The sequence below is a fragment of the Lithobates pipiens genome, unplaced genomic scaffold, assembly GCF_037356315.1.
Source record: "Lithobates pipiens isolate NorthernLeopardFrog02 unplaced genomic scaffold, aLitPip1_a1.2 Scaffold_16, whole genome shotgun sequence".
NCBI classification, from domain to species: Eukaryota; Metazoa; Chordata; class Amphibia; order Anura; family Ranidae; genus Lithobates; species Lithobates pipiens.
Window position 1 is genome coordinate 223,325,326 of NW_027507748.1, and position 26,474 is coordinate 223,351,799.

General features: G+C 40.8%; 1 protein-coding gene across 2 annotated transcripts in view; it reads right to left on the minus strand.

Moving 5' to 3' along the window:
• NECTIN3 (nectin cell adhesion molecule 3) overlaps nucleotides 1–26,474 on the minus strand; it is a 182,555-nt gene that overhangs the window by 83,140 nt on the left and 72,941 nt on the right. For both annotated transcript variants that reach the window (XM_077481120.1, XM_077481119.1), the window contains exons 2-3: nucleotides 11,889–12,230; nucleotides 7,643–7,939 (exon numbers count right to left, since the gene is read on the minus strand). In XM_077481120.1, coding sequence (XP_077337246.1) covers nucleotides 7,643–7,939; nucleotides 11,889–12,230 — 639 coding nt within the window. The remainder of the gene's footprint in view (nucleotides 1–7,642; nucleotides 7,940–11,888; nucleotides 12,231–26,474) is intronic.

The window sequence follows — 26,474 nt, forward strand, 5'->3', positions numbered from 1 at the left end:
TTCCCATTTACGTACTTTGTCTCCACAAAAACCTAGAGAAAGGCTTACGTAGTAATATTTTATCTAAAAAAAGAAGGTACTCTCAACAACTGCTGTTCATTTATCAGATAACACAAACTGGAATGTTTAGACTTCCCTATGAAAATATTCTGGTACCAGATATAGACTTTCTGCTGCAGGATAGAGGAAGCAGCATGATGTAACCATACAGGAGTGCATCACTTTGGAAGCCTGCATTCCTGGTAACTGAATGTTTGAACTTTAGCAAATTTAAAGAACTCTGCTGGAAATTTATGAAAACTGGAGCAGACAGAATCTGAAGCCGCTATGTCTGACAATCAGCCAGCTTCTAACTTCGGTTTGTGTAATTAAACTTTGAAAATGAAAATAGAAGCCGACTGGTTGCCATACAATGATGCTCCAGATTCTTGCTGGTACAATTTTGATAAATTCCCCTCTAAGTGCAAAAGCCCACCTTGGAGAGTCAGGGGCCTTTGACCCACTGTTGAGTGCTTTGGTTCCACCCTCTGACCCTTGCATTACTGCAGGACTGAGCAGTGACATAGGAAAGTCTATGGATGTAACCACAGAGAATGATGGGGGACATAGTCATCCAACATTCTCAGAAGTATTGAATGCCAAAGATAATAATGGAGGCTGCAGCCCAGGGAAGGAGGGAAGGTAGGGAATGTAGGTTGCCAGAAAGGCTAGTATAACAGCTTCTTATTGCAGGGGAGTGCCATTTGGATCTGTTTGGAAATGGGACAGGGTCTCTTTGAAATAGAATGTTTTGCCTCATCTTCTGATCAAGGTGGCAGCAATCACCTGAGCAGAAAGTTTGGAGAAATCTTTCAAAATGTGGACAATAATATCAACTTGAAAAAAGTTCTAACCTTTTCTATCTCTAGTCATCTTCATTAACCCCTTGTCTACCAAGGTACGTTTATCAATGGAATGGTATACAAGGGGTTTAAAACAAGCACATTGGTATAGATTTTTACACCCAGTGAAGGGCTTTCGAATAAAAGTGAACTGAGCTGCTCTATAACCATCTGATCAATTTTCTGCAGCTCTGAAGGTGTGTTTATAAACAAACTGCACCACTCGTGAAAAATTGCCACAGATGTTGCCGTGAGCAATAATTCTAGGGCCATCATTCATGGTTAAAGTGGTTGTAAACCTGAAATATGAACAAAGCATATCCCTCTATAGCAGCCTTTCTCAACCTTTTCAACACAGAGGAACCCTTGAAATAGTTCTTCAGTCTCAGGGAACTCCTGCTAAAAATTAGAAATGTACAACTCATGATACAATAGTCCGTGGGAAGAATGGTCCTTACACTTGTGGTCATTGGGAAGAATAACCTACTTACAGATAGCTAAAAAGATCAATGGTGTGAGTGGGAACTTAACTGAGAGGCAGAAATTGCCCAATGCTGAAAGAACCCTAGGGTTTCACAGATCCCTTGAGAATCACTGCTCTATAGTGTGTACTGTCCCAATTAAGAGCACTAATGCCGCGTACACACGTCTGGACTTTCCATCAGACTAGGTCTGACGGTCTTCCCGACAGACTTTCGGCGGAGTTCCGACGGACTTTCCGAATAAACAGACTTGGCCACACACAATCACACCAAAGTCCAACAGATTTGAATGCGATGACACACGACCGGACTAGAATAAGGAAGTTCATAGCCAGTAGCCAATAGCTGCCCGGTCTTCGTCCGTTGGACTAGCATACAGACGAGCAGATTTCTCCATAGGAACTGGGTCCGGCGGAAAAATTTGAAGCATGTTCTATTTCTAAAGTCCGTCAGATTTTTGGACAGCAAAGGTCCGATGGAGTCTGCACACAATCAAATTGTCTGATGGATTCGTTCCGTCTGACCTTTGCTGTCGAAAAGTCCGGTCATGTGTACGCGGCATAAGTGTCATTTCTGTTTGCTGCTTAGTTCCTCTGGTATCAGCATGAATCATTTCTGAAAAGTTTTCCTGACACCACAAGAAAAATGGTGACGGGGAGGGACCTCCAGCAGAGTGAAAGACCTGCAAAATGCAAAAATGTGTACCGAGAAAAATGGAGCCTTGTGGGGATGAGAATATGTAGACAAACATCTGCCCCCTTTAAAGTGAACAAATCACTAAAAGATTCCAAAATTATTTAAAAAAAAAACGAATAAAGGCGCTATACATGTTCATGTAACTCAAAGAAAACACTGCAAACTTAAATGTGCACATTAATGAATGAAAAAATATGCAAGCTTAAAGTCAATAAGTGAATGAATCCCAAGAGCAAAACGGAATACTCTGAGAGAAAACTTAGACAGTATGAAGATGACCACTCACCAGAGCTGTTTGACCCCTTTTTACAGGGTGGTCAAAAAATGCTTTAGGAACAGATTGGTTCCACTACTGGAATAAATCCACTCCAATGGCCACTCAGAAAGGAGCTAGAATGTAAAAAATGACTCCGCAGGAGACACGGATGAAAGTCTCATAGTATAGTAATTTTGAATAAAGTAAAAACAGCAGCAATGATAGCAGTTACACTCACATGTAATAGTGCCTGGCCTGGCACTAGGTGTAAACAGCGTGTGAATCAGCTGATCCCTGGGGTGGCGTGCGTTCCACGTCTCACTCCGAAGGTGCAAAGCCTGGTGCGGGGTATTAAATATGAACCTGGAAATGATGGATCCTCTGCTCCAACATATGTTTCGCTGTAAACGGCTCTTCAGGAATTCTTCCTGAAGAGCCATTACTCTTTAAAAATTATGATTTAAAAATAGAGAGTTGATTTAAATCAAGCCTTTTTACTAGTGATTTAAAATCGACCACCCTGCAATAAATTGTGTTTGTTTGCACTAAATTTCATTTTAGTGTATTTTTTTCCCCGAATAGAGGGCACTTGATAAATACCTGCATAAATATTGTGCAACATAAAACTACCACTATTTTATTGTCCATGGTCTCTGCTTTCAGAAAATACATATATTTTTGAAGGGTTTAAAGTAATTTGTAGCAAAAAATGCAGATTTTAACAGGTGTGCGCAAATATAAAAAATTGTACTAGTAAACATAGCAAACAATAGCAAATGGGGTAAAAAAAAGAATATTGCATGAAGACCGGGCACTTGTGGACCAATACCTAGTACAAGTGAGTAAGGCAAGACAGAGTCCAAGTTGTGCTGTCTTTTTTTTCTTTCTTGCCTATACTGAACAACATCCTTCTGTAAAGCACTGCAGAATATAAATAGGTAAGACCTACAAAAAAAGGTTTGAGACGCAAAATTTAAGAGGAAAGGCAGTGAAGAGTAACAAGACCATAGCTAATATCACATCTACTCTCTTGTCTTAGAGGGTGCTGGGCAGCCCACTTGGAACTCCAGCATTAAGAGGATAGCCTGCAGCCTTTAATAACACAAGTAATAATGTAAGATTACAAAAGAAGTGGAGAGTGTAACAAAAGAGTGAAGGCGCACAAACTTATTTCTGGAACAGTACTTTACTATAAAGAGCTAAGATTAAGGGAGAGGGGACATCATATACCGATATCTGGGACAGCATTTCAGTCTGAATAACAAAGCTAAAATAAAATGATATTCTTAGTAAAATGTGGGGCTTATATTAGGTTCATACATGAATCTGTGACATTCCGAAAAAGAAAATCAGCACGGAACAAGTAAAAAAAATACAAACCAGGAGCACTCCTAAACCTAGGGGCCATGTCATCAGGGGGCAGCAACAATGTAGCAGCTACAAATTCCTGCTTATTTTTAGACCCCTTTCACACTGCGGCGTTCTTCAGGTGCTTTAGCGTTAAAAAAGCGCCTGTAAAGCGCTTGAAAGAAGCCTCATCTGCAATCCCAATGTGAAAGCCCAAGTGCTTTAAGAGTCCTTTCACACTGCCCGTGCCCCGCTTAAACTAGTGTCGCTTTACCAGCATTTTTCGAGTGATATTGGGGCGCTTTTAACCCCTGTTAGTGGCCAAATATAGGGTCCAAAAAAGCTGCTTGCAGGACTTTTTGGACACCCTGCCAGCGCAGCGCCTCAGTGTGAAAGCACTTGAGCTTTCACATTGGGATTGCAGATGAGGCTTCTTTCAGACGCTTTTCTTTAACGCTAAAGCGCCTGAAAAACGCCTCAATGTGAAAGGGATCTTGGTGTGAAAGCACTCGGGCTTTCACATTGAGATTGCAGATGAGGCTTCTTTCAGGCGCTTTACAGGTGCGTTTTTTTAACGCTAAAGTACCCGAAAAATGCCTCAGTGCGAAAGGGGTCTTGGTGTGAAAGCAATCGGGCTTTCACATTAAGATTGCAGATGAGGCTTCTTTCAGGCGCTTTTTTTTTTAACGCTAAAGCGCCTGAAAAATGGCCCAGTGTGAAAGGGGACTTACTTGTAATTTGTAGCTGCTATAGCTGGCTAAAATATTATCTTCAACCAGTGACCACACTGCAAATAGCTTGAATTGCTATGAAAAGGAACCTTCATTCACTGCAATACATTTTTTTCAAGCAACAAAAATACTCAGAGCTATTTCATATTTTCACATTGTAATAGGATGCGGTAAAATGCACAATTTATTGCACTTTAACGCAACATATGATAATGCATGGACCATCGTGCAGTGCCATTCATTTTATAATGCTTTGCATTAGCATGTATCCATTTATTTAAAACATGATATGGATGAGGCCCAAGGGAAGCCCTTCTGTAGCTGCTATAAATCACTAGCACACGATCACTTGTGCAACATGGCTCTAAGGGACTGATTATCTGTGCTTAAAACATCCAATTATGTAGAGTTCAGTCTGTTTCTAAATTACCCTGCATGACTGAGCATTTCAAGTAAATCATAGTAAATGCCAACCTGTATCTAGAAAAAAAAAAAAAAAAAGACATGAAACTGGCCTTTTAAGTTGTTAGCAGGCACCATCCAACGTCTGCAGTTCCTGATTAGTAACTGTAAAATACCTCTGCCAAGCCCCAGAAGTCCCGATTCTAGGTCTGCAGGAGATGGCACACCCACAATGCAATACACATCATAAAAACCAAAGGACTGATGCCACTGAAGCACTATGCTAGGTTTATGCTCAATGATCCGTAAAGTTAGAACTTGCACAGTACAGCTCAATGGCACAACAGAGACGCTGTCAAGATTTTAACTGCAGGCACTATATGATGTTTATTAACCATTTAAAAAAAAAAAAAATCTTCAGTAAATCACCCCTTAAAACACATTCAGCACCTAAATAGCAAGGCCCGCTTATTTATTGTGGTTCGCACCCCTCTTGCTCAAATGCTTCTTTAACCACTTAACCAAGCGGAAGACTTACCCCCTTCATGACCAGGCCATTTTTTGCGATATGGCACTGCGTTACTTTAACTGACAATTGCGCAGTCATGCAACACTGTACCCAAATAAAATGTATGCCTTTTTTCCCCCCACAAATAGAGCTTTCTTTTATTGGTATTTGATTACCTCCTGCGGTTTTCAATTTTTGCACAACAAAAAAGCCAACAATTTTGGAAAAAAAAAAAAACACTTTTTTTTACATTCTGCTATAAAACCTAACCAATTTTTTATATATTTTTTTGTAAATAAAAAATTAAGTCCAAATTTCTGCATAAAATTTAGACCAATATTTGCTACATATTTTTGGTAAAAAATCCCAATAAGCATATATTGATTGGCTTGCACAAAAGTTATAGCATTTACAAACTATGGTATATTTTTATTTACCCTCCAGTGCCTTGGCCTAGTCCGGTCTGTCAATTCCTGCTCCTCCCACCGGCAGCCGCTGCTCTAAACTGTATCCCCAGTCCTCCGGACCATCCTAGCTGCTGCCCATCAGGGTTTATCTGGGGCAGAGAGTCAGCCAGCTGCCCGCTGGCAGAGGGGGTTGTGCACTGCAATGGCCATGTCCTGTCTGAGGCGAGCTGGTGATAAGGGGGTGGCAGGTATGGGCTGGCATGGTATGCACTGCCCAGTCACCAGGGTGTGAGAAGAGGCTGAAAGGGCGTTTGTGTCTACCCTGCCACTCCGAGCTGATCTGGGGGGGAGGTTGCTGTGTCCACCACCACACAGGTATAGTGTAGCGGAGCTGATTTGATGGGGGGGGGGGGTTATCGCTGTGTGTCCACCACCCTTACAGTAGTATTATTAGTAGTATAATATTAAATATTTTAGTACACCATTTGTTTCAATATTTTTCTGGTTTTCCTCCTCTAAAATGTAGGTGCATCTTATGGAGTGCAAAATACCATAAAAAAAATTATATTATATATATACACATACATACAGACTGACATTAACTAACAGTGACTCTAATACAGTGATCAGTGCTAAAAATATGCACTATCACTGTACTAATGATACTGGTTTGGAAGGGGTTAACATCAGGGGCAATCAAAGGGTTAAATGTGTGCTTAGTGTTTTACTATACTGTGTGAGGTGTTTTTACAAGGGGAAGAGATGGAATTTATGCCCTGCTTTGCAGGAACACAAACTCCATGCCTTCTCTTTAGTCAGAACGGTGATCTGCCTTGTTTACATAGACAGATTCTGTCTCTGCTTAATAACTGTTAGGTACCAGAGGACATTGGGTACCCTGTACCCACCGATCGGCTTTCTCTGTGTGTAATCACCTACCCAGACGTGTCGGATCACATATTTTCTTCATGATCTGGTGACAGATGCTGCACTGTAGCATTTAAACTGCCTAAGGTGGACCTTAAAGTGGAAGTAAACTCCCCTATCGTTTTCAGCCAAGGAAGCTGCCATCTTTGCCTCTGTTTAATCTTCAACTGCTATGGTGCTGCACATGTGATTCGTTATGACACCAGCCATTGGATGGTTTGATAGTTTGGCTGAGAGCACAACCAATGTGCAGTTAGCATTCCAGGCATGCCTTTTTTTTTTAACCGTTTAAATTGATGGGTTTACTTCCACTTTAAGTGGTTGACCGTATTTCATTCCTGGCCAGTTCACAGCGCAATGGTGTGTGGAGAAAAAAAAAAAGTACAGCAGTACTAGTTCTAGCACAGCCGCTAGTGCGAATGGGCCCTAACACCATGTCCAGTGACCGCCATTTTTTTGCATTGGATAAATGCAGACCACTGCAACAGTTTTCTATGTGTCTTGTTCACACACAACACACATTATTGCATATAAATGCAATGCAACACAAAAAAATGCACGCATTGTCAGTGCATTTTGTTGTGCAGTATGGTGTGGTACTTTCCACAGAATTCTCACTGGTTCAATCTCACTACAAATAAAAAGCCACTGAGAGGTACAACAGAAGTTACATTTCTCTCAGAGAAGTTCTAAAAATCTGCTTTTATACAGTAAGATATCTATACCCAGCATGCAGGATCATCAAATATGCTGTGATTACAGATATACTGGCTTAGTCAACAAACAGCACAAGAAAAAAGGGTGCCAAGCATGGACAAATCAGTGTGCTGCAAAGAATGGTTAGCAACTACATTATAACCAATAATTATTAGAGGTGCATTTTGTTATTTACCAAATACAGGTTCCAAATTGGAAGTGTAAACCCTTTTCAAACATGTCATAGAAATGCAGGACCACCACTGAAATTACTTCTCTATGCTACATGAAGCATTTTACTTTACTCACATTTTATATCCAATGTAAAAGGATACCTAATATCGTTCTCCAAAGCCGGATGCTTTACAACACAAGTTATGTTTCTTCTTCTTGCAAATCTTGTTGGGACCAGCTTGTATTGGCTTATGACTGTGACAGTTTTGTTTGCAAAGGTTGTAGAATTGACCTCTGCTTTCCCAAGAGCCTCTTCCCAGCTCACCTCTGCAGCGGGCTTTCCTGTGGCAGCTCTACAGATGGCTGCTACAGTTTCATTTGCACCATCCATTAAAGAATCGGGTCCTTTAGTTATACTCACAGTTGGTTCAACTAAAACAAAGAAACAAATACATGTTAAACAATGCAAACCGATGCTGCAATTACAGTTTTCTGTAAAGTAAAATCTGTCCTTCTAAAAATTTTAGCAAAGCAGTCATAATATTAATAATATTGATGTCCCTGGAAGAGATAATCCTTGGAAAAGAGAATCCCCATCTCCATACCTCACTTTTAGGGCCGCTAAAAATAAAAAAATTTTATTGCATTCCTCAAACGTCTTATTAAAACACTATACAAGTTTTTTTAGATTTTTTCCTTTAGATTTACCAAAACCATATAATAGGAGGTCAAACCTAAACATTTTCAATTTGTATGCAATCAGGCAGTCCCTTGCACTACACAGTTGAAGGTAAACCTATGGCCCCTTTCACACTGGGGCGGTGGGTCCGTTGGCGGTTAAAACCACTTGCCACCGGTATAGCCGCGCTGCCCCATTGATTTCAATGGGTAGGAGTGGTGGATGAGTGGTATACACACCGCTCCAAAGATGCTGCTAGCAGGACTTTTTTTTACCATCCTGCCAGCGCACTGCTCCAGTCTGAAAGCCCTCGGGGCTTTCACACTGGAGTGAATGGAGTAGCTCTTTCAGGGCGCTTTGCAGGCGCCATTTTTAGTGCTGCAAAGCGCCCCCGTGTGAAAGGGGTCTAAAGGAAATCAAACACCAAAAGTTGTATAGCGTGTATCCAGCTTAAGATTAGAAATTATTTAGTCCAGAATAAACTTGCCAGGTCAGTGCGTTGCTGGGTGCAAATTTCAGCCACCCAATGGATGGAGGCAGTCGTTATGTCAGCATTAAATTGTAAGGCTTCATGTACACTGCTGCTGGTAAACAGACGTTTAGGAGCAGTTGGGCATTTTTTTTCAGCTGCCCCTGAACTCTCCTCCGTGTTATCTTATCAGTACATGTACACAGGGTCATTTATAGTCGCTTCTAGGCAGTTGAGTTTAGAAGCATTTTTTGGAAAGCAAAAAAAAAATGCGTTCAGGACAGATGTTCAGAGGCATTTGAAACGCCAACCACCTGTAACAGCTTGTAAACATGTATATAAGCGTTAACTCACGCTTCATTTAAAGTAATTTTTCATTTTTGACTATTTGAAACTAAAAAAAAAATGTATTCTCCCCTTAGAGCCGGTTCACACAGGGGCGACCCGTCAGGCGACTTAGCCGCCTGACAAGTCGCGTCCCGCTCTGTGCAATGGAACCGTTCTAATAGGAGCGACTCAAGTCGCTCCGACTTAGAAAAAGGTTCCTGTACGACTTTTGGGGCGACTTGCATTGACTTCTATACAGAAGTCATTTCGCAAGCCGCCGCTAAAGTCGGATCCCGTTCGCCTGAGGCAGTCGCGCTGCAAGTCGTGCTGCCTCAGTGTGAACGGGCTCTTATTTCCTCTTCACACAGCATTCGAGAAGCAACCAGGAGCCATTGGCTCTTCCTGCTGTCTATCAAATGCAGCAGTGAAGAAGTGGGGTGCGGGCCTAAGTCCCATTGTGTAAGTCTATGAAGCGCAGCGCCATAGATGCACAGGTCGGAAGCACGCAGACTACATTTCTCCCCATAGCAAGCGGCTGGCTATGGTGGACATAAAAAGGAGGAGGAGCAGCCAAGATCATCGCCGGGAACCCCTGAAAAGGAGGGTCGGGGTCAATACCACTGCACAGAGCAGGCAAGTATAATATGTTTGTTATTTTAATTTAACCTCTTACAGACCAGAAGATTTGCCCCCTTAAAGTTGTTGTAACCCCCCCCCAAAAAAAAAAAAAAAAAAAAAAAAACCTGCAAGACAAAGGCATGGCTCATTATGAAATACTCACCTTAGATCGAAGCCCTAGTATCGGCCCTGCGGGCAACAAAAGTGAGTACACCCCTAAGTGAAAGTGTCCAAATTGGGCCCAAAGTGTCAATATTTTGCGTGGCCACCATTATTTTACAGCACTGCCTTAAAGGGGTTGTAAAAGGAATTTTTTTTTTTTTTTTAAATTAACAAACATGTTATACTTACATCCATTAAGCAGCTCATTTTGCACAGAGTGATACCTAACCTGGTCTTCTGTGATCCCTCAGTGGTGGCTGTCTCGGCTTCCCCCCGCAAGTACTTCTCACGTTCATGCGAGCTCCCGTTAATGCAAAGCACTTGCGGGCACGCTGCTGTGATACAGCCGGCGGCAATAGCCGCTCACTGTATCAATCGGCCCCACCCCCGGCACGCCGCGTCATTGGATTTGATTGACAGCAGAGCAAGCCAATGGCTGCGCTGCTTTCGATCCATCCACTCTAGTCAATCAACGGGCAGGCTGATCGGCGAAGAGGATGTCGGAGACGAGCGCAGGACTTTTGAGGGGGCAGCTAAGTAAAACGGGGGAGCTGGGGGGCGGCACTGTCAGATGTTTTTTCACCTTAATGCATAGAGTTACCTTTACAACCCCTTTAACCCTCTTGGGCATGGAGTTCACCAGCGCTTTACAGGTTGATTACTGCACACCACTGCTCAGTGCGGAGGGTTGGTAAAGCACGAGCAAAGTTCAGTAATCCACAACATCTAAATATACTACATTAAGCAAGGTAAGTCTGGCGGCTTGCCATGGGTTACTTGCTGTGTATCATCACTGCTGTTTGCAATGCCATGTTAAATAAATTTGTTAGTGTTAAACCAAATATGTCCACCAGTATGAAGCGCTGATTGCTCTTGCTTCTGTATACATGATATCTAGCAAACCACGGCTCAGCAAGGTCATTATTTCTTAAACTGGCCTCAGAGAACACCTGGCAGAAACATCAAAAGCACTGAGCAGGTGGAAAATTCCTGCTCTAATGATGTTCATTAATTCTGCTTATTACTGCTTAAAGCAGTTTTATTCCAGTATATGGCAGAAAACGATATATCACACCCAGTGATGATCTGCAAAAATATGCCAGAAAATTTGCAAAAAATAGGGGATTTCACCCATGCACAGCCCTCGGTATCTAAGGACAAGGGAAAATAGGAAGCTATTTGGAAAATTCATTCCTTGCTCTACAGCGACCGGATTTCCCTCTAGTCAACATCCCGTGTTTAAAATAAACACATTAAGCTTTCTACTATTTCCTGCTCAATAGCGCTGAATGCAACACTACCCTCTCAAAGCTATTTATGGCACCTGCCAATCCAAACTTACAGTAATAAAAACCAGAGTGTTAGATTTTCCACAATAAGGGAAAGTGCTAACACTTTGAAATGTTACTGAGTAGATACAGAAGGGCACCGGTCACAACCAAGGACAAATTCAAAACAAAAAAATATGCTAGATAAGATAATATAGGATAGGCTAACGGCATTATCATAACTTCCAATAAAATGAAAGAACCTTCAATTACATTGCAGACATATATACCGTTTGTTTAGACTACATACAAGGACACATCTGCCAAGATAAGTTGAGAATATTGTTTTTGCTGCTGAAAATACATGAAAATGATGTAAAATATTTCAGGAGGTTTTACCCCAAGACCCTTTTCACACCGAGCCACCACCAGCATGAGCGGTAAAGCGTCACTATTTTTAGCGCCACTTTACCGTCCTTTTAGCGGCGCTATTCGGCCGCTAGCAGGGCAGTTTTAACCCCCCCGCTAGCTGCCAAAAAGGGACTAAACCTGCCCGCAAAACGACACCACAGCGCCGTTTTGCCGGCGGTATTACGGCTCTGCCCCGTTGATTTCAATGGGGAGGAGTAGTGAGTTCACCGCTCCTTCACTGCTCCAAAGAAGCTGCTGGCAGGACTTTTTCTGACACCCTGCCAGCGCACCGCTCCAGTGTGAAAGCCCTCGGGCTTTCACACTGGAGTGAATGGAGCAGCTGTTTTAGGGTATTTTGCTGGCGCTATTTTTAAACACCCTCAGTGTGAAAGGGGTCTAACTGGAGCGACCTTAGACTTCTCATTTGAGGTAACATTTAGTTCTTACCAAGCACAGTCACAGTGGTTGCTGACTGAATAGTTCCAAGTGGGAATGTAACTGCTTTGCATATATACTCCCCGGCATCAGAGAAGCCTACATTATTTATCACGATTGTTGCATCATGAAGCGATGTATTTTTAAATATGGTTCTATTCTGATAGGATTCTTCAAAAGATGTTCCAAAGATAGGATGGTGGACAACTATGGTCTGAGTGGTCTTCCCGATGCTTTTCTCCCACGAGATCTGGGTTATTGCTTCATTGAACTCAATTAAGCACTTCAAAGTGACATTCTTTCCCCACACCGCAGTCTCATGTGGATCCACATGTATTGGCCCAGCAAATGAACCTGTAATAAAGGAACAAATGAGGTAATGTGAAGGCTAGTCAGGCTGAAATAAATGAATGGATAAAAACAAAAGTGCCAGGTAAAAATAAACTTTAGAACCAACTTTCAATGTAAAAAATAACAGATTTACAGACAATTTATGTGTGTGTGTGTGTGTGTGTGTGTGTGTGTGTGTGTGTGTGTGTGTGTATAAAAATATAATTCACGTAATTCAGTAAACATTACATTTGCATCAATACCTTAAAGCAGGGGGGTTCATACAGGGGTTGCAAGTATGACCTGGCCCAATGCTCCAGGGGGGCCCATGCAGCCCCTGTACACTTTGATAGGAGGGGCAGCATATAGAGAAAGCGATCTCCTAAATTTTTCTCCTGCAGGCATTCAGAAAACGGAGGAGACTGATTTCTCTATATGCCGCCCCTCCTGTCCACCTCTTGCTGTGATCAGACTTCTGTGCACTCTCCTGGCTCCCTCTCATTTCCCACAATGCTGCCAGATTCCCCCCCTCCTCTCCCGCTGGCTGTTGCGGGGAATGCTTTTCGGGATGGAGAGTGGGAAAGGAAAGGGAAAGGCATATCTAAATCCCTCCAAAATATAATATATTGCAGCTACCATACCTTGGATTTAATAGTTTTCTTTTGTTTTTTTTCTTGCTTTATTTTCACCTGGTTACCTTACGAAGAAACCCACTTCCTGTCCTAGGATGGCTATGCTCACTCCTCCACTTTATCTATGGAGGGATCCATGGTCTTCATTCTAGGCTCCTCTGCTGATCTGGACTACTAACTCCTCTTTTGGCCTCATGCAATTTGCCTGGAGATCTGTGCAGGTCCGTGCAGCTGGCCACCGGTCATTGATCTGAACTGTCTGCAAAGAACACCTGTGCAACCCAGGTATATCAAAACAGAGGTGTGAATGAGGCCTAAAACTTTGTTTGTATGTGGGCTTCCTGCTTTGCAGCACTTCACAATGGTTGTGCACTCTCTCTCACAATGCTAGTCTACAAATAAACTGACTACTAAGTGTATTCACTTTCACTGAGTGTCTCCATGCACTCCCTGCTAGTGGCTAGCACCTCTGCTATCATGCTGACCTGGGCTCACAGTACTTCTAGACCAATGGTTTTTAACCTTTCTAGTGCCCTTACCCCTTGATAAAATTTCCCAAGTTGTGGGGACCCCAATAGTAAAATTATTTTTGTAGCATTGGTTGTAAGCACCCAGGGCAAGACAATTTGTGCCCCTAAGCCATGGGCATTCAGCGCTCCCCGAGTCCCTACAGTATTAAAACCCCTTATGGTACATTTTAGGATGTACCACTTTTTTAGTTCTCCTTTCTTTCTCTTTTATCTCTCTCTATGCTAATTTCTTGTTTTTCCCCCCCATCCATCTCTCTAGCCATCTTTCTTGTTGTCTCTCGTATTCTCCCTCTACCTTTTTCTTTATTTCTCCCCATCCCATTTACTTTCTATTTTTATTCCTTCTCCTTGGTGGGAGGGTGGGGAGAATGGGATGAGTTGCAGTGCTGGTGGGGGGTGGGATCAGTGGCAGTGCTGGGGGGGAGTTCTAATGAGCCAAAATAGGTGCTCTTGATCAAGGTCATCTGCTCATCTGAGAACTATAGTGGGGACTTTTAATGGTAACTATAATTTGCAGGTAGTGTTACTCACTGTCTCTCTGAATTCACTGAGTCTCCGACTTTGTGGTGTCTCGTAGCAGTGACACCTATGCCGAAATCAGGAGATGGGGTCTCCTCCAGCCCCTCCCACTTCACATTGCTCACCAGTCAGCTGACCTCTAAGTCAGCTGTAAACTGAATGAGCAGCTGCGAAAAGGCTGAGAGGGTGGCCACAGGCTCCAGGAACAGCCCAGCTGGGCAGCCGCGAAAAGGCTGGGAGAGCAGCCCAGGCTTCAGGAACAGCCCAAGACTCTGTGACCCCATGAAAATCGTCATTCAACCCCCAGGTTGAGAACCACTGTTCTACACAGTGTGATGCTGTACCTGGAATTTATCCTTTTACTGCCAACGGCAGCACTGACATGTAAACAAATGGTTTAACATATTAGGGCAGCACAGTGGTGTAGTGGTTAGCACTCTCACCTAGCAGTAAGAAGGTCGCTGGTTCAAATCTCAACCATGACACTACCTGCTTGGAGTTTGCATGTTCTCCCTGTGCCTGCGTGGGTTTCCTCCGGGTACTCCGGTTTCCTCCCACAATCCAAAGACATGCAGGTAGGTTAATTGGCTTCTGTCCAAAATTGGCCCTAGTATATGAATGGGGACCTTGGATTGTGGGCTCCTTGAGGGTAGGGACCAATGTGAGTGTGCAATGTACAGGGATAGGGACAATTGTAGACACTCACTCAGGTTGAACTGGATGGACTGGTGTCTTTATTCAACCTAACAAACTATGAAACTATGAAACTATGAAATTACACCAAGCTGTCAGCTTTCTAGTAGAAATTGATCAGGTTGCTTTCCTGTCCCTTTTGGGGGTCTGGGATTCCAATACTGGGAGCCAGGATGGAGTGCGATGGAGGATCAGCAAGCAACTGTTCTCTGAAGTATAAGCCTCAAAGCTTTTACAGACTGTTCTTAATCAAGTGCAAAAGTGGTCTGATAGACCGCCAATATCTCCTTAAAGAGAACCAGTCATCCTCACTATGCCATCACGTAGGGTTTTTTTTCAGCCCCATTGTTATAGCAATAACGAATTCTTTTTTAATAAAAAATAAACGTATATATTTTCTAAAGACCCTTTCCTTATATACATAAACATATAAACACAATCGCGCTTTTACAATGACTGCGTCTCACATACAGTAGGTATTACCACACATGCCAGACCAAAAGTATTCATTCTAGAGCCAACATTCACTATTAACTCTAAACTGATGCGCTGTAAAGGCTTTTAAAAGTGTTGCCAATGGAAACTTTGGGTACCATAGTTTTTCGTTGTTTCACCGGAATATGCAAATTGCTTTAACAATGGGGCTGAAAAGCTCCCTATATGATAGCATAGTGAGGATTAAAGGAATTTTACACTCAACTGAGCAGTGTCTGTGAATGCTTCGAGTTCATACATCACAGGGGAGATCAGCTAACAGCTGCTCGCTAGTCTCCCACCGCTATCAATCATAGTCTGTTGCTCGTTGATCTCCCACCACTCTCCATCCTGGTTAGGCTGAATAAAAATAATTATTATATGTGTATGGCTAGCCCAGTGTTTCTCAAATCCAGTCCTCAGGCCCCCCCAACAGGTCATGTTTTCAGGATTTCCCTCAGATGAAACGGCTGTGGTAATTGCTAAGGCAGTGAAACTGATCAAATCACCTGTGAAAAATAATGGAAAACCTGAAAACATGACCTGTTGGGGGGGCCTGAGGACTGGATTTGAGAAACACTGCTAGCCTAACACAACCATCTACAAGGTAATTTGTCAGCCTGTGTTGTACCCTTTATTTGTTCAATGACGATTCACACTTAAATCTTGCCCTGCTGATCAAGGAATAGTAATACATTAAAAATAACAAAAAGGTAGGAATTCTGATTGGCACAGTAGGCTTTAGCTGGATTTTGAAAGCGTAATAATTGAATAAATACTAAACTACAATTTAAGTTACTAATTTATAGAAATTAAGAGGACAAACATTGAAGACCGATTTTTACCACAATGTAGAACATTCATAAAAAGTGGAAGTCTCAGAAGTACAATTTTCTTTGATAACTCTTTTTAAATCATATAGCGATTTATAAAGGTTCAGCAAAGATTTTGATTTTTAGATTGTAAGCTCTAACGAGCAGGGCCCTCTGATTCCTCTTGTACCAAATTGTAATGTAACTGTAATGTCCTCCTGCATGTTCTAAAGCGCTGAGCAAACTGTTGGGGCTATACAAAACCTGTATAATAATAAAATAATAATATTATAAGGAATTATGCATTTACTGGATATATGGAAAGGTAATAAATTCAAATCTAGCACTGCAGTACACATATATTTTGATACTGAACTTAGAAAATTGAGTACTGTCCGTGATACTTTTTTTATTTGCACGAACATACAATTTTTCAGGACAAGCTTTCAGGGACCGTGAAGAAGGGGTCATACCCCGAAAGCTTGTCCTGAAAAATTGTATGTTAGTGTAAATAAAAAAAGTATCACGGACAGTACTCAATTTTCTCTGTCACAATTGCACTAATACGGCTACAATCACGTTAAGTATGTTACCGAACTTGAAAAAGTCAGATATTCATTTATAAAGAATAATATTGATGTCGATGAACTGTATAAAGACATCATCAAATTTAAAAAAGGTACTTCATCCGAAAAAAGTGTTACTTTCCAGAGCTGGAAACACATAAAAGCAGGCATTTCGTCTTAGTGACAAGAATTCAGGGCACAAATGTGGTCTAGTGATTCAATATGTTTACTGACATCTGATCACAGTCTGTGCAGGAAGATGAAGGAATGCTACACTATGCAGCCACAGGCACACTATTACTCATGTACTGTCACATTCTAAAAAGCTATGAGTAGGCCAGCAGAGCCCATTATTCCTCAACCAACACAAAAACCTGTTTAAAAGCATAAAATATTGACAAATGAACAGAAAACAAAGCGGTTATCTTTATCTTAACTGGAATGTGTCTGACCCCAGCACAGTAACTGATCCTTTATTCTCTACCTCGCCCATGCAAATGATAAAAACAGCTGAGAATCGAAACCAGAGGAGGTAGCCGTGGCCCAGCAGTTTTCTGATAGGCTCACACAGGTCACTACTAAAACCTCATAATGATAAAGGTCTTTGTATCACATTTTTTAATGCGAGCTGCTACGCAAGAGATTTGTAGTAATATGATTTAGCGATCAACACTTGGGGACACACAATGCCGCAATATATTCATGTAGCATAAACCATTACTGAATAATCTCTCCTCTGCAGACTTTAATTGCAGCAAAACAGTTGACAATCAAATTGTAACAAGATTCTTGGGCGATTAATCACCCAACAGTCTCCTGAACTAAAGAGGTATTTCTGCTCTAGAGGATTCATTGTAAATACAATTGCCCTTACTGAGATTCATACCCCACAGCAAACGTTGGGCTATGTGAAACAGCCAATATATGGTGCTGCATTTACTGAATTATACATAATTGGTAAGGTTGAGTAAAGACACCAATCCATTCAGTTCAACCCGAGAGAGTGCGTATGATAATATTCCATATCCTTGTATACTGCACACGCTAAGAAACACATAACATCTTTTTGATTTTATCTACACTCCACGCTGACACCACCAACTGTGGAAGGGAGCTCCACATCCTTGCCACTCTAAATGTAAAGAACTTATCAAGTGGTTGTAAAGGTTAACGTTTTTTTTTTTTGTTTTTTTTTTGTTTTTTACAGAGCAGCCACCCAGCCTCCTCCTCAAAAAAACAAATGTCAACAAAACCCTACTAATGATTTGAAAATCCAATAAACATTCCTGAAATGAACGCTTTCAATCAAAATTCTTCTAGTGTATGGCCAGCTTTACTCTGTATTATCTACAAGGCACCAAACAAGCCGTGATGAATCAGCATACCAATAAACAATTAGACATTGCTTCCGCTGCACTGTCCCAATCCGTATTGATTGAAGCTAGTGCTCACTGTCTAAAAAGCCACGTTACAGCAAACCATACCATTAATATTAAATGCAGAGCTACTTTAGGATAATACTCTTATTCTGGAAATGCAATACAAAAAAATGATTTTGTTTTCATCTCCTCAATAAAACAATTCATATTAACTCCTATACTCAGAACCAGCACTAGTGTAACTAAATGGCAGCCAAATTAGAATTTACTGTGCATTTTTTAACATGTTTTCCTTTTTTTTTCCCTCAGTAAAGTACTATTTGTACCATTATCGAGGATCTTGGCTAGCTGGTGGATAATCTTTTTTTCTTTTTGATACAAAGGTAAGGACATGGCGGATTATAATTTATATAATTAAATTGTCTGAAAGAGATGGCAAAAAGCCTTGGCATTTCATACTGTGACAGTCCAATTTAGCTAAATTGAAGTACCTCAGTTCTGAGGCAATAGGAAAAAAAAACAGCCAAGGAACCACTTGCAGAAATGTTCCGGCGCTATTAGTAGGCTTTGTTAGGGCACCCAACAGGGTGCAGCTGTAAGTCTCAGTCAATGTGCCAAGAGCCTTTTGGCATCTTTAAACACGCAGCATGGCACATCAGGTAAAAGCAAGCGCTTTTTAAATATGTTATCGACAACAACCTAACAAAACCAGAACAAGAGCTATAAGCCAGTGTTCATACTTACAACATAATAAATGCTGACATTTAATATCAAATGAACTAAAGATACCTTTAAAACAGTATTTTTATACATGTAATCATCATATACCAAGTTTTACCACCCCAATGTCTTCTCTTTCTTCAACCTGCCCCAAGTACACCTGAGAAAAAAAGGCAAGGGTTCACGTTGTAATTACATTACCTTTTGACCAGTTTGACTGATTACTCCATGTAAATGGCTTTAATCTGCAAAAAGGCGCATAAAATACTTACAGCAGAAATCTCTAACATTAAATGCATTAGAGCTGCACAATTCTGGCCAAAATAAGAATCACAATTTTTTTGCTTAGAATAAAAAGATAACAATTCTCGCGACGTAAAATCTTTCACATTCTACAAAAAAAAAAAATGGGCTAACTTTACTGGTTAGTTTTTTTTTTTTTTAATTCATTAAAGTAATTAAAAAATGAAATGCATTTGAAAGACCGCTGTGCAAATACAGTGTGACATAAAATATTGCAACAACCACCATTTTATTCTCTAGGGTGTCTACTAAAAAAATATATATATATATATATATATATATATATATAAAATATGTTTGGGGGTTCTAAGTAATTTTCTAGCAAAAAAAAAAAAAGATTTTAACTTGAAACCAACAAATGACAGAAAAAGGTTTAGTGTTTAATGAAGCAGTGAAATCTATTCACTGCTTCATTCTCCGGCATTCACAGAGGAGATCTTTCTCCTCTGTATGCCAGTTTATAAAGCGGAGTAGATCGCTTCACCCTTGGAGGAGTGAAGCGATCTACAAACGCTTCTAACACTGGAGAACGGCCCCTAATACTGTAATCTCGTGAGACTTTACGAGATTACAGTACTAGAAATTCACCGATACACAGAGATGTCAATTTATTAAGCAGTGATAAATTATCACAGCTCAATACACTGACACACGGTGTGATTAATGTTAGTAAAATAAAGCGTCCCCCTACATAATATATACATGTATACACACACAGACATTATATATACATGTATATACACAAATATATATATATATATATATATATATATATATATATATATATATATATATATATATATATTTAAGCATGAAACTTTTTTTTTCAGAAAAAAACGCGTTCGAAAAATTGCTGCACAAATACCGTGCGAGATAAAAAGTTGCAATGACCGCCATTGTATTCTCTAGGGTCTTTGCTAAAAAAACATATATAATGTTTGGGGGTTATATGTAATTTTCTAGAAAAAAAAATTATGAATTTTACACGTAGGAGAGAAATGTCGGAATTGGCCTGGATGCAAAGTGGTTAATGGTTTGAGGTCTTCTTTAACCACTTCAAAGGACTTAGCCTCTTTTTGAGATTTGTTGTTTACAAGTTAAAAACATTTTTTTTGCTAGAAAATTATTTAGAACTCCCAAACATTATACATTTTTTTTCTTACACCCTAGAGAATAAAATGGCGGTTGTTGCAATACTTTCTGTCACACCGTATTTTCCCAGCGGTCTTACAAGCGCACTTTTTTTGGGAAAAAATACACTTTATTGAATAAAAAAATAAAAATAAGACAACAGTAAAGTTAGCCCAAAGTTTTTTTATATTGCGAAAGATAATGTTACGCCGAGTAAATTTATACCAAACATGTCATACTTCAAAATTGTGCCCGCTCATGGAATGGCGACAAACTTTTACCCTTAAAAATCTCCATAGGCGATGTTTAGAAAAATTCTACAGGTTGCATGTTTTGCGTTAGAGGAAGTCTAGAGCTAGAATTATTGCTCTCGCTCTAACGATCATGGCAATACCTCACATGTGTGGTTTGAACACAGTTTTCATATGTGGGCGCTGCTCACGTATGCGTTCGCTATTGCACGCGAGCTTGGCGGGACGGAGCGCATTTAAAAAATATTATTTTTTTTTTTACCTTTTATTTTTACACAGTTTTTTTTTATTCATTTTTTTTTTTTATAAAGGTTTATTCCAATTACAAGCATAACAGGACCTCTTAAATATGAGATATGGGGTCAAAAAGACCTCAGATCTTATATTTACACTAAAATGCAAAACAAAAAAAAAAAAACAAAAAAAAAAAAAAAAAAAACAACCCTTTAACCACTTCAGCCCCGGAAGAATTTAACCCCCTTCCTGACCAGAGCACTTTTTGCGATTCAGCACCGCGCCGCTATAACTGACAATTGCGCGGTTTGCGACGTGGCTCCCAAACAAAAATTTACATCCTTTTTTTCCCCCACAAATAGAGTTTTCTTTTTGTGGTATTTGATCACCTCTGCGGTTTTTATTTTTTGCGCTATAAACAAAAAATAGCGACAATTTTGAAAAAAAAAAAACGCATTCTTTTTTACTTTGCTATAATAAATATCCCCAAAAAATGTTTAAAAACCTTTTTACCCCTCAGTTTAGGCCAATACGTATTCTTCTACATATTTTTGTTTAAAAAAAAAAAAAAAAATGGCAATAAGCGTTTATTGACTGGTTTGTGCAAAAGGTATAGCGTCTACAAAATAGGGAATAGTTTTATGGCATTTTTATTGACAATTTTTTTTACTAGTAATGGTGGCGAGCAGTGATTTTTATCGTGACTGCTACATTTGGCGGACACATTAGACAATTTTGACACATTTTTGGGACCATTGGTATTAAATTTAGCGATCAATGCAAAAAAATTGCATTGGTTACTGTAAAAATGTCACTGGCAGTGAAGGGGTTAACCACTAGGTGGTGCTGTAGGGGTTAAGTGTACCTAGGGAGTGATTCTAACTGTGGGGGGGGGGGGGGGGGGGGCTGTGTGTGTGACAGGTCACCGATTAGCGTTCCCGATTACAGGGAGAGCTGATCAGTGACCGTGTCACTAGGCAGAATGGGGAGATGCTTGTTTACATTAGCATTTCCCCATTCTTCCTCACTGTGAGACGATCGCGGGACCCGCAATCACGGTCACAGAACCCCCCGGTGAGCAGCCACTTAAAGGGCAATGTACAGGTACATTAATCTGCCTGTACGTGCCCTTCTACCGCAGTATATCTGCATGAGGTGGTCAGAAGGCGGTTAAGAGAAGTGAAGTTTTGAAGTAGCTTACGCCCAGCAATGGCATGGAGACGGGTCATCTTCCCCTCACTCGTCTCCATGCCCAGCATGGATCAACATCCGATCACCAGATCCGGTGCCCCTCCCGTTGCCGATAAAAGCGATCTCGTGGTGAATCCGCTAATATCAGACCATCGGCCCAAAAAGAGGATACCGGGGTTATGACAGCTAGCTGCTGCCATAACGATATTCTGCTGTAAACTTAGGATGTATATCAGCACAAAGTGGTCTGGAAGTGGTTAAAATCTCCGGGCAGATAAAAAGTTTTTCCAAGCAGTGGGGATGTGCAAGAACAGCACAGGTTAACTGCCCATTTTTGTCTAGGGGATTGGAGAAAGGAGATTTACTTACCTAATCCTCTGAACCTCCCAATACAAGGCTGGTTCAGCAAACCCAAGCCCCAGAGTTGTGGGCTGTTTCTGAAGTCATCCTGCCCAAAGCAGGCTCCATAGACTAAGAACAGTCCATCACTGGACTGTGGGGGGAGTGGCGTTTTCCAGAATAAAGGATCGCGGGAGTATTCACCTTACCCCTAGACAAAATGGGTACAGCCCCACTGCATGGGAAATTTTTTTTGCCAGGAGATGGGCTTTAACAACTTCCAATCTTGGCCTATTTTGGCACTTCTGTCCTACATGTAAAAATCATAATTTTCTTGCTAGAAAATTACTCAGAACCCCCTAACATTATATATGTTTTTAGCAGACACCCTAGAGAATAAAATAGCGGTTGTTGCAACTTTTTATGTTGCATGGTATTTGCGCAACAATTTTTCAAATGTTTCATGAATAAAAAACAGTAAAAGTTAGCCCAATTTTTTTGTATAATGTGAAAGGTGATGTTATGCTGAGTAAATAGATACCAAACATGTCACACTTTAAAATTGCGCACACTCATGGAATGGTGCCAAACTTCGGTACTTAAAAATCTTCACAGGCACCGCTTTACATTTTTTTACAGGTTACAGTGCCTTTGCGAAAGTATTCGGCCCCCTTGAACTTTTCAACCTTTTGCCGCATTTCAGGCTTCAAAACATAAAGATATAACATTTTTATTTTTTGTGAAGAATCACCAACAAGTGGGACACAATTGTGAAGTGGAACGAAATCTATTGGATTTTTGAAACTTTTTTAACTAATAAAAAACTGAAAAGTGGGGCGTGCAAAATTATTCCCCTTGCGTTTATACTTTGTAGAGCCACCTTTTGCTGCGATTACAGCTGCAAGTCTCTTGGGGTATGTCTCTATCAGTTTTGCACATCGAGAGACTGAAATTTTTGCCCATTCTTCCTTGCAAAACAGCTCGAGCTCAGTGAGGTTGGATAAAGAGCGTTTGTGAACAGCAGTTTTCAGCTTTCCACAGATTCTCGATTGGATTCAGGTCTGGACTTTGACTTGGCCATTCTAACACCTGGATACGTTTATTTGTGAACCATTCCTTTGTAGATTTTGCTGTATGTTTGGGATCATTGTCTTTTTGGAAGATAAATCTCCGTCCCAGTTTCAGGTCTTTTGCAGACTCCAACAGGTTTTCATCCAGAATGGTCCTGTATTTGGCGGCATCCATCTTCCCCTCAATTTTAACCATCTTCCCTGTCCCTGCTGAAGAAAAGCAGGCCCAAACCATGATGCTGCCACCACCATGTTTGACAGTGGGGATGGTGTGTTGAGGGTGATGAGCTGTGTTGCTTTTACGCCAAACATATCGTTTTGCATTGTGGGCAAAAAGTTAGATTTTGGTTTCATCTGACCAGAGCACCTTCTTCCACATGTTTGGTGTGTCTCCCAGGTGGCTTGTGGCAAACTTTAGACGAGACTTTTTATGGATATCTTTGAGAAATGGCTTTCTTCTTGCCACTCTTCCATAAAGGCCAGATTTGTGCAGTGTACGACTGATTGTTGTCCTATGGACAGACTCTCCCACCTCAGCTGTAGTTATCTGCAGTTCATCCAGAGTGATCATGGGCCTCTTGGCTGCATCTCTGATCAGTCTTCTCCTTGTCTGAGCTGAAAGTTTAGAGGAACGGCCAGGTCTTGGTAGATTTGCAGTGGTCCGATACTCCTTCCATTTCAAAATGATCACTTGCACAGTGCTCCTTGGGATGTTTAAAGCTTGGGAAATCTTTTTGTATTCAAATCCGGCTTTAAACATCTCCACAACAGTATTACGGACCTGCCTGGTGTGTTCCTTGGTCTTCATGATGCTCTCTGCGCTTTCAACAGAATCCTGAGACTATCACAGAGCAGGTGCATTTATGCAGAGACTTGATTACACACAGGTGGATTCCATTTATCACCATCAGTCATTTAGGACAACATTGGATCATTCAGAGATCCTCGCTGAACTTCTGGAGTGAGTTTGCTGCACTGAAAGTAAAGGGGCCGAATAATTTTGCACGCACCACTTTTCAGTTTTTTATTTGCTAAAAAAAGTTTAAATTATCTAATAGATTTCGTTCCACTTCACAATTGTGTCCCACTTGTTGGTGATTCTTCACAAAAAATAAAAATGTTATATCTTTATGTTTGAAGCCTGAAATGTGGCAAAAGGTTGAAAAGTTCAAGGGGGCCGAATACTTTCGCAAGGCACTGTACCATCGAGTTGCCATCTAGATTAGGGCTGCAACTAACGATTATAAAAAAAAAAAAGTGGGTCAAATTGACGTTCATTTTCAACCACAGTGATGGGAAAAGTTGGAAATAATAGAAAACTTCTTGGTCAAAGGAATTTTCAGACAGTGTATGTGGTTTTTGTTCAGAAATGAAGTGAAAATTTCAAACAAAATTCTTTCATTGAGCGAATGTACAAATATTTTTTATCTGAATATTCTCACCTGAAAATTGATCCGTGAGGCCAGCATAAGGCTCAGTACGCACCTATGCAGTTTTTGCTTTTGATCTGTTTCTGAAGTGCGTTTTGATTTTCGCGCACGTGATGTTACTGCAATTTGCGTTTTTTTGCATTTTTTTTTTGGGCAGATTAAAAAACACAAATTGCTGCAAAAAAGCTTTACATTCTTTTCTGCAGCTTCTCCATTGAAGTATATTGAACCAAAAAAGCACAGTTTCGCATTAAAAGTCCCCGACCCTTTCCAAATATGCAGCAGCTGAAAAAAGGCACAGATATGAACGTGTCCCATAGGAAACCATGTAAATGAACTGTAGTGTGTTTCTGCCAAAAGCATCAATAAACATATAGATGTGAACCAGGCCGAAGCCCTTGTACACACGGTTGGACATTCCAACAACAAAATCCATCGGATTTTGTCCGAAACTGGTGTTGCATACACACGGTTGTTAGAAAATCCGATCGTTCGTAACGTGATGACGTAATTTAGTTACGACGGGACTATGTTCAGGCTAGTAGCCAATAGCTTTGGTCTAGGAATTTCATCTGAGCATGCGTGGCACTTTGTCCGATCGGATCATGTTGTCGGAAAATATTATAGCCCAGCTCTAAAACTTTGTCGGTTGGATATTCCAACGGAAACAGTCCGATGGAGCCCACACACGGTCGGATTATCCGACAACACGGTCCGATCGGACATTTTTCGACGGAATGTCCGACCGTGTGTACAAGGGCTAAGACGTGTAGTAACATAATGGGGTTAAAAAGACTAAAATGAGCCCTTTATAGTACAAAAAAAAAAAAAGAAAATCACTATAAGGGGTTAATTTTTTTACTGTAGAACAGTGAAAGTAATATTTACAGTAGTGATTATATTTTTATACTATAAAGGGCTCATTTTAGTTTTTTTTAAACCCCATTATGTTACTGGCCGATCAATAGATTATGAAAATAGTAATCAATTAATTTCATAATCGATTAGTGGTCGATTAATCGATTAGTTGTTTCAGCCCTAATCTAGATTAAGGAAGGCCCATAGACGTGGTGATTTTGCAAAAGCATTTGACACAGTTTCCCATAAATGTTTACTATACAAAATAAGGTCCATTGGCATGGACCATAGGGTGAGTATGTGGATTGAAAACTGGCTACAAGGGCGAGTTCAGAGGGTGGTGATAAATGGGGAATACTTGAAATTGTCAGGGGTGGGTAGTGGGGTCCCCCAGGGTTCTGTGCTGGGATCAATCCTATTTAATTTGTTCATAAATGACCTGAAGGATGGGGTAAACCGTTCAATCTCTGTAATTTCGGACAATACTAAGCTAAGCAGGGCAATAACTTATCCACAGGATGTGGAAACCTTGCAAAAAGATGTGAATAAATTAATGGGGTGGGCAACTACATGGCAAATGAGGTTCAATGTAGAAAAATGTAAAATAACACATTTGGGTGGCAAAAATACAAAGGCAATCTATACACTGGGGGGAGAACCTCTGGGGGAATCTAATATGGAAAAGGACCTGGGGGTCCTAGTAGATGATGGGCTCAGCAATGGCAAGCTGCTGATAACAAAGCAAACAGAATATTGGCATGCATTAAAAAGGGGATCAACTTCAGAGATAAAACAATAATTCTCCCGCTCTACAAGACTCTGGTCTGACCACACCTTGAGTATGCCATCCAGTTCTGGGCACCGGTCCTCAGGAAGGATGTACTGGAAATGGAGTGAGTACAAAGAAGGGCAACAAAGCCAATAAAGTGTCTGTAGGATATTAGTTATAAAGAAAGGTTGCGAGGACTGAACTTATTCTCTCTGGAGAAGAGATGCTTGAGAGGGGATATGATTTCAATATACAAATGCCGTACTGGTGACCCCACAATAGGGATAAAACTTTTTTGCGGAAGGGAGTTTAACAATGTGGGCACTCATTAAAACTGATAAGAAAGGAGGTTTAACCTGAAACTACA